Genomic DNA, 15,060 nt, shown 5'->3' on the forward strand with positions numbered 1-15,060 from the left:
TGTCGGACGTTCGGTTTCCAAAGAACGTTCCCAAGCCGGACACTCACTTTTAATTATTTTATTTGTTGAATTAAATTGCACTCTTTCTCCTGAAGGAGGCTAGAATGACATAGGATGTGGGTCTATTCTTGGCAGTTTCCCGTAGATCTGACACAGCTGAGGCGCAACTGGGAACATTGTGTGAATAAAAACCAGTGACTTAAAAGTGCCAACACTTACCTGCTTCTTTAGATGTGTGTCAGCAATGCAGACAGTAGTGGCTAGCTTTCTTATTCTGTTGGATTGCTGCTAGATTCTGGCTTCCTCACATATAAATGTGGCAGACACACTTAAAGAACAAATGCTGTTCCTTCCATCATGCCTTCTTGGACCCATCAGTTCCCCCATGGAATAAACATACCACAACTTCAAGGTTGCCATGTTTAGACATCTGCGCCCGACTGCGCAGGAGCCTCTTAGACCTGGGAGATAGAAAGGAAAACACAAACAGAGGAAGAGGTTACAGGTGGGAAATGTCTGGGAATCTCAAAGTCTAAACTCAGAGACCTTGGCTTATGTCTCGCAGGAGGACTCAGGATCCAGCCTGGACCTCAACCTTTCTCTGTTCCGTCCCTCTGTCCAATTAAAGATTGTAAGCCCCCTCAGGGCAGGAACCTTTTGGTCAAGGGTCAGCCCTGAGTGCTCACTGGAAGGACAGATCCTGAAGCTGAGGCTCCAAGACTTTGGCCACCTCATGAGAAGAGAAGACTCCCTGGAATAGACCCTGATGTTGGGAAAGATTGAGGGCACAAGGAGAAGGGGACGACAGAGGACGAGATGGTTGGACAGTGTTCTTGAAGCTACCAGCATGAGTTTGACCAAACTGCGGGAGGCAGTGGAAGACAGGAGTGCCTGGCGTGCTCTGGTCCATGGGGTCACGAAGAGTCGGACATGACTAAACGACTAAACAACAACAAAGATAAATATCAGAGAAGCAGTTGGAGATGAAGACTTGGAGTGGGGAAAGGTTTGGGGTAGAGAAGTGGAGTTGAATGTCATAAACATACAGGTGATGCAGAAATCCATGCATACAGTGGTACCTTGCGTTACATACGCTTCAGGTTACAGACTCCGCTAACCCAGAAATAGTACCTCAGGTTAAGAACTTTGCTTCAGGATGAGAACAGAAATCGTGTGGCAGCAGCGGGAGGCCCCATTAGCTAAAGTGGTGCTTCAGGTTAAGAATAGTTTCAGGTTAAGTACAGACCTCCGGAACGAATTAAGTACTTAACCTGAGGTACCACTGTATTACAAAGTCACCCCAGGACAGTGTGTAGAAAGGAAATTGAGGGCCAAGTACATAGCCCTGAAGTAACATCAACAGAGGGGGGAAAAGAATTAAGTAGAGCTCTCCCCCTGTGGAAACATTAAAATAATTTATACAGATGGACTGAGAAGACCTTAATAAACCCAGCACTGTGGGACCATTGGTTTCAGATGTGAAGAAAAGGACAAATAGCAAGTGAAATACTTGCCTTTGCTGACCCCTGCAGGGCACTATGGAAAACCGCAATGCTTATACAGTGGTACCTTGGTTCTCAAATGCCAAAAACCCAGAAATAAGTGTTTCGGTTTTCAAACGTTTTTCGGAAGCCGAACATCCGATGTGTCTGTTGGCTTTTTTTTTCCAGGGCCCCTGCACCAATCAGAAGCTGCGCCTTGGTTTTTGAACATTTTGGAAGTCAAACGGACTTCCGGAACGGATTAAGTTTGGCGTTTTTGTTTTTGCTATTTATTTTGCCTTTTTGTCTTTGAGGCTTTTTCAGTTAATTTCTTTTTGTGACTGTGTGGAACCCAGTTCAGCTACTGATTGATTGATTGATTGATTGATCGTGTGACTGCAGAAATGGATAAAAGCCCACCATCCAAATAATGACTATTATCAGTGAAGGTAAGAAAAAAAAAATCAATTTTTATCATCTACAATACTGTCTTATTTATTTTATAGTACAGCACATTGATTATTGCTTTCATTTTATGGATCCATAGTCTCGTTAGGTTGTAAAAATTGTTAAATTGCTGTCTTAGGGGTTGTTTTTAAAAGTCTGGAACAGATTAATCCATTTTGCATTACTTTGTATAGGAAAGCACGCCTTGGTTTTGGAATGCTTTGGTTTTGGAACAGACTTTTGGAACGGATTAAGTTTGAGAACCAAGGTACCACTGTAGAGCATTCCACACACAAACACACACATAAATAGGAGAGAGATTTGCTCTGCTGTAATGGTCCTAGGGACTCAGGAAGCGACAGGCAGCAATAATAATAATAATAATAATAATAATAATAATAATAATAATAATAATAATTTTGAAAAGGAAAGTCAATTCTAAAGCTATAAACTAAAACCCAGCATCGCCCAGCTGTGAGGCATGAGGGCCGCTCCCTGCAAGGCCCTTTCTACCTGGCCTGGGGGGGGTGAGGCCCAGACCCACCCAGCCCTACGAAAGAGGCTCCCCCTGAGGCCGGAGGAACATCGCCCGGCTATTGTTTTATTGATTTAATATGCTGTAAACCGCTTTGAGATTTTGAGTAAAAATATAAAGCAGTATAGAAATTAAAAAATAATAAAATAAAAAATATTACCAAATGCTAGATAAAGTGCGCATAAACATGCATATGTTAGTGAAGATCACACACACACACACAAATGCATTGTGCTAGCACCGATTGCTTGTAACAATGTGTATGCTAGGCAAAATTCCATACAAAAAATGGGTATGTCGGGAGAAATCTGCTCTAAAATGCTGACAAGTGTTCACGAGGACTAAAAAATAATTGCAGACTGATGCAGAACTGTGGTGAACTGAACTTCATATTGGCAAAATGGGAAATTGATGAACCTGGCAGATTTGCCCATCCTTATTTGTGCGGCAGGTGGGTGTGCTGTCCAGGGCTGATGACAGGACACTTCAAGGCTCTTTCTCTCTCTTCTTCAAGGTCCCTCCTGCCCCGCTTTCTGCCAGTTCTTTATCTTTAAGGTAGACTTGGACTGGACAGACCTCCAAGCAGAGAACTGTCTTCTGGAAAGCAGGACTTTGCATGGTGTTATAAGACTTTTAAGGTCCCAAATATAAAATGAACGTTCATAAATGTACAAGGCAAACACCTATATAAGTATATAAACCACGTGTCTGAAATAGTACAGGAGAGCAATCCTGAAGTCATTTTGACTCTCCCAAATTGACCTCAATATATTTCTCTGTACGGAGGGAAGACATGGGAAAGCCTTCTCTTTGTCTTTCTGCTTATAAACCCTATCTTAAGGGCATATTTGTGTATGAATAGGGTGAACCTGTGACCTGGATTCAGGAATTAAAGTATTTAGCATCACAAGAGAATGGCCAGGCTGCCCTGGGAAAGCAATCAGTGACCATTAACAGATATCCTGGCCAACAGGATTTCTGCTGTAGACCGCCTCCTGTGATGTATTTCTGCTGTAGACCCGCCTCCTTCTGTGATGGATGGATGTATGTATGATGTTTTTTTTTGGGGGGGTGTCTTGAGGTACAGGGCGGGCAGTTTCAAAAGTCTATATAAGGGCTTGCGCACCATTGTTCTGGGTTCCTCCTCCCTCCTGCATGTGGTGAGTGGGGATCCTGTTGAATAAAGATCAGGCTTACTAGCTGCTTTGCTTCTCAATATTCTCTGGTTGGCCTCTGTCATTTTCTCCTACCAATAGGGAACCTACTTAAGGACTCTATATGGGCCCATAAGGGAAAAGGACCAGGTTTTTCCTAGATCACGTGCGTACCCAACACATTGCACACAATACAGGGCCCGTGTGGTTCTCACAGCTTACAGTGAAATGAAGAACGACAAAGCATCATCCTAAAATAAAGGCTTTATTGCCAAAAAATGCAGGAAATGGGTGTGGGTTTGCATGTGGGTTTTGCAAGATGCCAAGACTCTTCCCGGGTGGGTGGCACTTGGGTGCTGCTCTTTCACGGTGCCACTCCTGAGATTCCTTCCAGATGGGTGGTGAATGACGCTTGCTGCCTGAAACCGCCAGGCTTTTCACCGCAGCATGCCCATTGCCTCAGGCAGCCCATATCCCGGCTCAGCCGTTGCAGGTCCTTACGGAACCGCATGCCCAGGAAGGTGTGGAGCACAGGGTTCAGACAGCAGCGGGCAAAGGCCAAGGCACTGGTGATGAGGAGGGCCAAGTCCCGGCGGAGGATGACTTTGCAGCTCGACGCCTGGTGTCCCATCAAATCGGCCGTGTCCAGTGCGGTGAGCAGCGCGTAGGGCAGCTGCAAAGCCAGGAAGACCAAGACCAGGGCCAAAATCAAGCGCAGGGCTTTGAGAGACTGGGCGCACGGGGAGGCCAAGAGAGCGCGGGCGATCGCTGTGTAGCAGGCCGCCATGACTGCGAACGGGAGCACAAAACCCAAGGCCACTTGCACCAGGCTGATGGCCGCTGTGACGTCTGCCACCCTGCAGAGGCTCACATCCCCGTAGTCCTCAACACGGGCATACCAGAAGTAGGGCAGCGCCAGAGCCGCGGAGAGCAGCCACACCAGCCCTGAGCAAAGCAGACCCCAGCAGGTGGCGGAGGAGTGCAGGCGATGGGCGACGGGTGCCCCCACGATGGCCACGTAGCGGTCCACGGTGAGGCCCATGAGGGACAGGAAGCCGCTGTAGAAGTTGAGGGCGTGGAGGCCCTGCAAGGCCTGGCACGTGCCGGTGCCCGGGCTCCAGCTGCCCACCATCCCAGCCACGCCCACGGGCAGCGTCAGGAGCAGCAGCAAGTCAGAGACGGCCAGGTGCAAGAGCAGGACGTCCCCGAGGGACTGGGCCGTGTGATAGCGGGTGCGCACCAGCAACAGGATCCCGTTGCCCAGGACGCCCAGCACACAAAAGAGGACAGCCATGACGGGGAGGTAGATGTGAGCCACAGCACGGAGGGCTGCCTTTTCGCACAACTCAGGCAGGTCTGGCGGCGATGCGTTGTAATCCCACGGGTACCACTCGGTGGTGACTGCTGGCTCATTCATCCAACCAATCGGCTCCTGCAAAGCAGAGGGGAAGTGCTTATTATCATGCTTTATTATTACAGTGGTACCTCGGGTTACATACGCTTCAGGTTACATACGCTTCAGGTTACACACTCTGCTAACCCAGAAATAGTGCTTCAGGTTAAGAACTTTGCTTCAGGATGAGAACAGAAATCGTGCTCCGGCGGTGCGGCAGCAGCAGGAGGCCCCATTAGGTAAAGTGGTGCTTCAGGTTAAGAACAGTTTCAGGTTAAGAACGGACCTCTGGAACGAATTAAGTACCGTATTTTTTGCTCTATAAGACTCACTTTTTCCCTCCTAAAAAGTAAGGGGAAATGTGTGTGTGTCTTATGGAGCGAATGCAGGCTGCACAGCTATCCCAGAAGCCAGAACAGCAAGAGGGATTGCTGCTTTCGCTGCGCAGTGATCCCTCTTGCTGTTCTGGCTTCTGAGATTCAGAATATTTTTTTTCTTGTTTTCCTCCTCCAAAAACTAGGTGCGTCTTGTGGTCTGGTGCGTCTTATAGAGCGAAAAATACTGTACTTAACCCAAGGTTCCACTGTATTACTGTATTGGCCTGAATCTGAGCTTTGCTTTTCTCCCAAATTCCGACCATGAAAAGTTAAAAGTGTGGCTTATATTCTCAACCCTACGGTATGCAGCCAGGAGCATGCGGCAAATAGCGCCAGGAGCGCAGCAAAGCGGTGGCCGCCCCACATGTGGCACCCCCGTCCTCTCCACCAAGACTGGGAGGCAAGGAAGGGAAAAGGCCGCTGTCAACGCAGCCCCGCCCCCAGTATGCAGCCAGGAACGGAGCAGCTTACACAGGGGACGCTCGGGTTGCGAACGTGATCCGTGCGGGAGGCACGTTCACAACCCGCAGCATTCACAACCCGCAGTGCCACGTCTGCGCATGCGCGGGTCTCAATTCAGCACTTCTGCGCATGCACAAAGCACGATTTAGCGTTTCTGCACATGCACAAGCACAGAAACCCAGAAGTAACCCTTTCCGGTACTTCTGGGTTTCGGCGCATACGTAACCCGAAAACGCGCAACCTGAAGCGTCTGTAACCTGAGGTATGGCTGTATTCGGGTATTTTTTTCTTTCCCCCCTCTAATTTTAAAGGTGTGGTTTATTTTCGGGTGCAGCTTATATTTGGGCCAATATGGTAATAACAATAATAACAATAATAACAATAATAACAATAATAACAATAATAACAATAATAACAATAATAACAATAATAATAATAATAATAATAGAATTTTTATTCCACCTTATACCTGTGAATCTCAGGACGGTTCACAAAATAATATCAAGATATAAAACCACAAAATACATAATAACAACAAAAACAACCCAACAGCCCACTCCCCACAAAAAAACATATTTTAAAGGGTATAGGATGTTGATTAGGTCAGCCAAGGGCCTGGTTGGGACGTGGGGTGGCACTGTGGTCTAAACCACAGAACCTAGGGCTTGCTGATCAGAATGTTGGCAGTTCGAATCCCCGCAATGGGGTGAGCTCCCGTTGCTTGGTCCCTGCTCCTGCCAACCTAGCAGTTCAAAAGCACAAAGTACAAGTAGATAAATAGGTACTGCTCCGGCGGGAGGGTAAATGGCATTTCTGTGTGCCGCTCTGATTCGCCAGAAGCGGCTTAGTCATGCTGGCCACATGACCCGGAAGCTGTACGCCGGCTCCCTCGGCCAATAAAGCGAGATGAGCATGGCAACTCCAGAGTCGTCTACAACTGGACCTAACTGGACCTTTACCTTTTAAGGGCCTGGTTAAAAAGGAACGTTTTTGCCTGGCGCCTAAAGGTATATAATGAAGGCGCCAGGCAAACTTCCCATGGGAGAGCATTCCACAGACAGGAAGCCACTGCAGAGAAGGCCCCGTTCTCGTGTTGCCACCCTCCGGACCTCTCGAGGGGGAGGCACATGAAGAAGGGCCTCAGAAGATGATCTCAGGGTCCAGGTAGATTCATATGAATATAGGCAATCCTTGAGGTACAGTGGTACCTCAGGTTAAGAACTTAATTCATTCTGGAGGTCCGTACTTAACCTGAAACTGTTCTTAACCTGAGGTACCACTTTAGCTAATGGGGCCTCCTGCTGCTGCCGCACAATTTCTGTTCTCATCCTGAAACAAAGTTCTTAACCCGAGGTACTATTTCTGGGTTAGTGGAGTCTGTAACCTGAAGCATCTGTGTTATGTACTGAAGTTCTCACCCTGGGTCAGCAGGGGGATACTATAGATAGTTTTCACTCAGGTCCACATATGCAAATAAGGGATTGAAAGTGACGTTCAGTGATTGGATAGTTACAGAAAATGGTTACTGTTGCGTTGTGGTGGAGCTCTATATAAGGCTGGCTGAACCCTTCAGTTGAGTTCTGTTCTGGCCTGTGAATAAACAAGAGCTGTTTGAAGAATCGCTGTGTCGTCTGATATGTTCACCCACAACTTAACAGTCTGTAACCTGAGGTACCGCTGTATTGTGGTCCAGAGCCATTTAACGCTTTAGAGGTCAAAACCAGCACTTTGAATTGGGTCCGGAAACTAATTGGTAGCCAATACAGTCAGAGCAGGGTCAGCGTAATATGCACAAACCGTCCTTCTCCAGTGAGCGCCCTGGCCACTCAGTTCTGCACTCTGCTTTATGGGGTGGGTGACATGGCGAAAGTGGGCAGTGACATGTGACATGCATGCGAAGCGTGGCTTAGACGTGGGCGCACCTTTATGTTTGCAAAACGGATGAAGATGTGCACACCGAACAAATGCTTCCAGAAAATGCTCTGTCTCCATCCCCCTCCCTGCAATAAAAGGGTTAACTTTGGATGCCCTGGTGGGCCAGGATTAACCCTGGGAGTGGACGTTCTCCATCCCTGGTGTCACCCCCCTTTAAAGCTATCTAAGCTGCTGGTCTCCACCTTGTCTTGGGGTAGCAAATTGCATAGTGTAACTCTGTGATGTATGAATCTGTTCTGAATTTCTACAATTCGACTTCACTGGATGATTCCAGTTTCTAGTATTATGAGAGAGAGAGAGAGCGAAACCACCTCTCCATTCACTTTCTCCACAGTATGCATCATTTTAGATACCTCTTCATGTACATTGCTTTACAGGCACCAGCAAGTAATAACAAGTACAGACTAACAGGATGCTTAATCTCAACTGCTAGTAGATTTCTTTTTCCCTTTTTGCAAGTCACTGGGTGGTGGAGCTGCTATCCCTCTGCTCCCCACTGCCTACCAATAACAACCTCTTTCAAAGTAATTCCGCTATGTTTGTGCTGATGATTATTATTTCACTATTTAATAAATTTATACGTCACCTTTCATCCAAGGATCACACAGCAGTTCACAATATAAAAACCCAAAAATGCACACTATAGTTACAAACAAAACAGTTACACACACAAGTATTATGATGGTGGGAAGGATCTCAAGGAATAAACTGGTGGGGTTAATCTAGAATAGCCCTGTGCTTGTCGCTTGGGATTCCATAGGAACATAATAGGTAAAGGTAAAGGAGCCCTGGACGGTTAAGTGCAGTCAGGCGACTATGGGGTTAATAATAATAATAATTTATTATTTATACCCCGCCCATGTGGCTGGGCTTCCCCAGCCACTCTGGGCAGCTTCCAAAAAAATATTAAAATACAGTGGTACCTCAGGTTACATACCCTTCAGGTTACATACGCTTCAGGTTACAGACTCCGCTAACCCATAAATAGTGCTTCAGGTTAAGAACTTTGCTTCAGGAGGAGAACAGAAATTGTGCTCCGGCGGCACACTGGTAGCAGGAGGCCCCATTAGCTAAAGTGGTGCTTCAGGTTAAGAACAGTTTCAGGTTAAGAACGGACCTCCGGAACGAATTAAGGACTGAACCCGAGGTACCACTGTACTGTAATACATCAAACACTAAAAGCTTCCCTAAACAGGACTGCCTTCAGATGTCTTCTAAAAGTCTGGTAGTTGTTGTTCTCTTTGACATCTGGTGGGGGGGCATTCCACAGGTAGGGCGCCACTACCAAGAAGGCCCTCTGCTCTTCTCGCTTTCAGGCCAAGGGAGCCGCCGTTTGTCCACAGACAGCTTTCCGGGTCATGTGGCCAGCATGACCAACCCGCTTCTGGCACAACGGGACACCATGGCGGAAACCAGAGCGCACGGAAACGCCATTTACCTTTCTGCCATAGCAGTCCCTATTTATCTACTTGCACTGGCGTGCTTTCGAACTGCTAGGTTGGCAGGAGCTGGAACAGAGCAACGGGAGCTCACCCCGTCGCTGGGATTCGATCCGCCGACCTTCTGATCGGCAATCCCAAGAGGCTCAGTGGCTTAGACCACAGCACCACCCGCTGCATAATAATACATAATAATAGCCTGCTGGTTCAAGGCAATGGTCCATCTCGTCTAGCATCCTGTTCTCACAGTGGCAAAACCAGATGCCTGTGGGAAACTAGCAAGCAGGATTTGAACACAAGAGCACCCTCCCTTCCCGTGGCTTCCGGTAACTGGTATTCGAAAGCATTGATGTCTCCAGCGATGGAGACAGAGCATAACCATCACGGCTAGGAGCCATTGACAGTTTGTCTAATCCTCTTTTAAAGCCATCGAAGTCGGGGACAGTCCTGGTCAAGCCAGTCCCATAGTTTGACTGTGTAAATAAGTTATTTTTATCCGTCCTAAATCTTCCGGCGTTCAGCTTCATTGGATATCCACAGGTTCCAGGGCTGCGAGAGAGGGAGGAAAAGATTTCTCTACCCACTATCTCGTAATTTCACGAACTTCTCCTCCTGCTCGTCTTTTCTCGAAAGGCGTATACCCCAGTCGCTCTTGAGAGCAAGTCCTCTCCCACTTACCTCAACTTCAACGTTCTCTTTGGCCTCCATCGTGTTGCAGTCACATCCTTGAAGGCTGGCTCGTTGTTTTTATATGCCGGCTGCTCTGCTGAGCGATTTTGTGGCTGATTCTGAAAGGGCTCGCCCCCTCCTTGATACTGAGATAAACACGCTAAGAATAAGCGTTGCATTAACCGCATCTAAACCTAGCAAGCCTGGGCTTACTTTGCAGATACAACATGGTGCGTGCGATGGAGATAATTTGCAAAAGTGTTGTGCATCCCACATAGTTTAAAAGTTGGGGGGGGGTTTCCACCTCTTCGGGGCATGCTTGTAAGCAAAGTTATGAAATCTGTTTTGAGTGCTTGTGGGTGCAGAATGATGGGGCGGAATTTCCCTCTCCTCAGGGCCGATTAATGTTGTTGTATAGAAGACACAACTTCAAACCCATCACATCGTGTCTCTTTCCAGTGAAAAATGACGCCAATGGTCCATTTAGTCTGGCATTCTGTTGTCGCAGTGGCTGACCTGTGAGAAGCCCAAAGGCAGGATCCGAGCGCAAGGGCACTGTCCTCTCCTGCAGTTTTCAGCACCTGTCATTCTGACAGTTGCTGCTTCTCACTATGAGAGGTAAGAGGAATGTGTGCAGATTGAACATTTATGTTCTCTGTTCTCATCCACCATAGAGCAATCAAGCCAGCCCTGAAACAGATCCCTTTAGAACTACAGCGGTACCTCGGGTTACATACGCTTCAGGTTACAGACTCCGCTAACCCAGAGGTGGTACCTCGGGTTAAGAACTTTGCTTCAGGAGGAGAACAGAAATTGTGCTCTGGCGGCGCGACAGCAGCAGGAGGCCCCATTAGCTAACGTGGTGCTTCAGGTTAAGAACAGTTTCAGGTAAAGAACGGACCTCCGGAACAAATTAAGTACATAACCAGAGGTACCACTGTATGTAGAACAGTGACAAAGACAAAACTACCACCAACAAAAAACGTTCTCTTTTTTAAAAAGTCATTTTTATTTGATTTTACAAATATAAATTTATAACAAAACCAAATACATATGCATAAACAGTGGTACCTCGGGTTACAGACGCTTCAAGTTACAGACTCCGCTAACCCAGAAATAGTACCTCAGGTTAAGAACTTTGCTTCAGGATCAGAACAGAAATTGTGTGGCAGCAGTGGGAGGCCCCATTAGCTAAAGTGGTACCTCAGGTTAAGAACAGTTTCAGGTTAAGAACGGACCTCCAGAACGAATTAAGTTTGTAACCAGAGGTACCACTGTAAAGAGATTCCTCTATATCTCCAGACTCCCCCCCAATCCCCTCCATAGGTCCTATTGTCCACTTTTCCAACTGCATATCATTTCATAATCTACATTTTATATCTCTCCACGTTGTCCATAGTATTTGTTACATTACAGGTGAGATTAAAATCCTGCTAATGTTTTCATCCTCTTACAGTGGTTCTCCTAAATAAATTATAAATTTTCCCCATTCTTTTTTGAAGTTTTTGTCGTCTTGGTCCCTGAGCTTTCCGGTAAATTTTGCCATTTGGGCGTAGTCTAACAGCTTAGTTTGCCATTCCTCTCTGGTAGGGACTATTTCTTCTTTCCATCTCTGGGCTAATAGCATCCGTGCTGCTGTTGTCGCATACATGAAGAGCCTTTTCTGTTCCTTTGGGATGTCGGTACCTACAATTCCTAATAAGAAGGCTTCTGGTGTTGTTTTTTTACAAAAGTTATTTTAAACATTTTTTTTCAAAGAATGTACAAAACAGGCTCAAACGTGTGTTGGAGATGTAAGGAAAAAGAAGGGACTTTTTATAATATGTGGTGGGATTGCAGTAAGATCAGAAAATTTTGGGAAATGATATATAATGAGTTGAAGAAAATGTTCCAATTAACATTTGTTAAAAAAACTGGAAGCATTTTTGTTAGGAATTGTTGGGAAAGACCTGCCAAGGAAATTTAAGAATATCTTTATGTATGCGACAACTGTGGCAAGAGTCTTAATAGCACAAGGATAGAAGAATGAAGAAACCCCGACTAAAGAACTGTGGCAAGAGAAACTGATGGACTATGCGGAATTGGCGGAATTGACACACAAACTGCGTGACAAGGACAACTGTGACTTTAAAGAAGAATGGGAACCTTTCATGAAGTACTTAAGGAAACAACAAAATGAATTGGACTCCTTGGCAGGTTTTGAATAAACACCCACAAATTTATTATGAATAATACATAGACAGATAAGTTAAGGATCTTTACAATTTTACAATATGCAGAGAATTATAAGTACGGAAAAACCAGAGAGAGGAGCTGAGGGAAGTCCGGGAGGGGAGGGGAGGGGGGGGTTCTTTTTGGGGAAGGGGGGAGGGAAAAAATTAGGGAATTTTTTTTTTTGGAAGATATTTTTATTGTTAAAATATTTGTTGTCGTTATGTTCAATAAAACTCTTTAAAAAATAAATAAATAAACAAACAAACTTTTCCCCCCAGTTCATTGTATATCCTTTCCCAACAAACAAACAAACAATGTTCTCAGTGAGCTTCAAACAGCACTGTAAACCTTTCGTTTCAAGCTGTCTGGAGCTGTGAACCACAGTATTTTTATTCAGGGACTGCAATATTTGTTTCTTCTGGTTCCCATTTGTCTAATGTTGACCTCCTAATTCTGGGTGCTTATTCCTCCGCTAAACCCTGACACCACAGCAAAACAAAGAAAGAGGATCACAGAGGTGAGGAAGTGTCCCATATTTTCCCTATGTGGGGCAGATGTAAATCCTATATTTCAGATTTCACTATAGATTGGTTGTGTTTTGCTTGGGGGGGGGAGGGCATCATTACGTTTTCCCAGCAAACAGTCACACAGACATCAAAAATCCATTGTCGTTAACAAGCAGATTAAACAGCAGTGGGGAGGAGCCCTCCTTTTCTCTCGATGTCAGCTGAAAAATCAATTTGGTTTTAATTTTAATAGGCTTTTGGATTTGGGAAGTTATAATCCTGCCGGGCTTTCCCCCATTCTCCAGGCCCCGAAGAGCTCATCCCTGCTTGGCCTTCATAAATAAAGGAGGCGTTTCTTCCCCCATCTTTTTAACAAGCGGAGGGCTTAGACCCCCCACATCTGTCCCCCAAAGAGGCATGAACCCCACCCCACTCTCGCCACCCTTGCCCTCCCTTCTTAAAAGAACAGCTTCACGAAGGGGGAGGAACCAGCTAGCTCCCTGCTTTGGCAACAGAGCAACATATGGGGCCCCCATTGTTGCCGAAAGAGAAAACAATACCAACAATTGTCTGAGTGCGGATTGCCAGTAGCAACAAAACAGGTTTGCCACCTTTTATTTCTGGCATTTTCCCAGTAGTGATGTATGGAAGTGAGAGCTGGACCATAAAGAAGGCTGATGGCCGAAGAATTGATGCTTTTGAATTATGGTGCTGGAGGAGACTCTTGAGAGTCCCATGGACTGCAAGAAGATCAAACCTCACCATTCTGAAGGAAATCAGCCCTGAACGCTCACTGGAAGGACAGATCCTGAAGCTGAAGCTCCAATACTTTGGCCACCTCATGAGAAGAGAAGACTCCCTGGAAAAGACCCTGATGTTGGGAAAGATGGAGGGCACAAGGAGAAGGGGACGGCAGAGGACGAGATGGTGGGACAGTGTTCTCGAAGCTACCAGCATGAGTTTGACCAAACTGCGGGTGGCAGTGGAAGACAGGAGTGCCTGGCGTGCTCTGGTCCATGGGGTCACGAAGAGTCGGACACGACGAAACGACTAAGCAACAACATTTCTGGCATGCCTCCTCTGCTTGAGAGCTTTACATACCACCCAACATATCTTCAGTGAGAATAGGGACGTCCTATTGCCTAGGACTTGCTGATCAGAAGGTCGGCAATTCGAATCCCCGCGACGGGGTGAGTTCCCGTTGCTCGGTCCCTGCTCCTGCCCACCTAGCAGTTTGAAAGCACGTCAAAGTGCAAGTAGAGAAATAGGTACCGCTGCGGCGGGAAGGTAAATGCCGTTTCCGTGCGCTGCTCTGGTTCGCTAGAAGCGGGTTAGTCATGCTGGCCACATGACCCGGAAGCTGTACGCTGGCTACCTCAGCTAAAAAAGCAAGATGAGCACCGCAACCCCAGAGTCGTCTGCAACTGGACCTAACGGTCAGGGGTCCCTTTACCTTTACCTATTCCATTATTATTATTATTATTATTATTATTATTATTATTATTATTATGCCCCAACCATCTGACTGGGTTGCCCCATCCACTCTGGGGCTAGATCTACGCAGCTATAAAAAACGCTCTGAAAACTATCTGCAAAAAAAGTTGTAAAGCTCACAACTGAAAATATACAGTGGTACCTCAGTTTTCGAACAGCTTAGTTCCTGAACAACTCGGAACTCAAACACTGCAAACCCGGAAGTAGGTGTTCCGGTTTTCCAACTTTGCATCGGAAGCCGAACATGCTCCTGAGCTTCCGTTTTTTCTGTTGTGCAGCAAATTTAAGTCCCCTCGCATAGTAATAAGGTTTCCTTCCCCCCCGTTTTTACCCTTAAGCAGCAAATTTAAGACCCCCCATCATAATTAAAGCCTTCCGTTTCTGCTTGCAGTGTTCTGAGGTGATATTTGGTGCTTTTGTTTTTGCTGTTTTTTGCATTTTTGTTGGTGTATGAAATATACTCAGAGTCGCAAAGTGATTTCATGCTCTTTATTCAGCTCATAGTGGTGAGGAGGAATGAATGAAAGTCCCCTCAAAGTATCTGCTTTATATACATTATTTACACAATGGGCTGCACATGATTGGTTAATTCTGGAATTCTACTGTAAGCCAATCAGGTTGTGGATTCACTTATATCTGGAGCATGATTGGGTGGTTCCTGCCAACCAATCATACTGCTGCATTGTTCTTGGACCAATCAGACTGCTGCATTCTGAATCCTATTGTTCTAGGACCAATCAGACTGCTGCAATTTGGATCCTATTGTTCTAGGACTGCTGCAGTTTGGATCCTATTCAACTCAGTACATAACAGTGTAGCTTTTTCATTTTTGTGTCTGTGACTTGTTCGTTTTATGATTGATTGATTGATTGTGTGACTGCAGAAATGGATACCCCCCCCCCCATCCAAACAATGACTATCATCAGTGCAGGTAAGAATTTTTATTTTTTTTTT

General features: G+C 46.1%; 1 protein-coding gene across 1 annotated transcript; it reads right to left on the bottom strand.

The window, feature by feature from the left end:
* Positions 1–3,866: 3,866 nt before the first annotated feature.
* CCR10 (C-C motif chemokine receptor 10) lies at positions 3,867–9,968 on the bottom strand. The gene is made up of 2 exons (XM_080976952.1): positions 9,902–9,968; positions 3,867–5,049 (listed from the first exon to the last, which is right to left on the bottom strand). Exons 1-2 carry the CDS (start codon positions 9,929–9,931, stop codon positions 3,982–3,984), a joined length of 1,098 nt encoding a protein of 365 aa, XP_080833078.1. The 5' UTR covers positions 9,932–9,968; the 3' UTR covers positions 3,867–3,981.
* Positions 9,969–15,060: the final 5,092 nt, after the last annotated feature.

This window comes from Podarcis pityusensis (assembly GCF_964106645.2).
Source record: "Podarcis pityusensis genome assembly, chromosome: 13".
NCBI lineage: Eukaryota > Metazoa > Chordata > Lepidosauria > Squamata > Lacertidae > Podarcis > Podarcis pityusensis.

What these genes read in the sequence shown, in the direction of transcription:
- CCR10 (XM_080976952.1), bottom strand. Translation starts at nt 9,931, where the DNA reads ATGGAGGCCAAAGAGAACGTTGAAGTTGAG. An exon ending in AAGAGAACGTTGAAGTTGAG is followed by an intron (nt 5,050 to 9,901) that starts GTAAGTGGGAGA and finishes TCTGCTTTGCAG; the next exon opens with GAGCCGATTGGTTGGATGAA.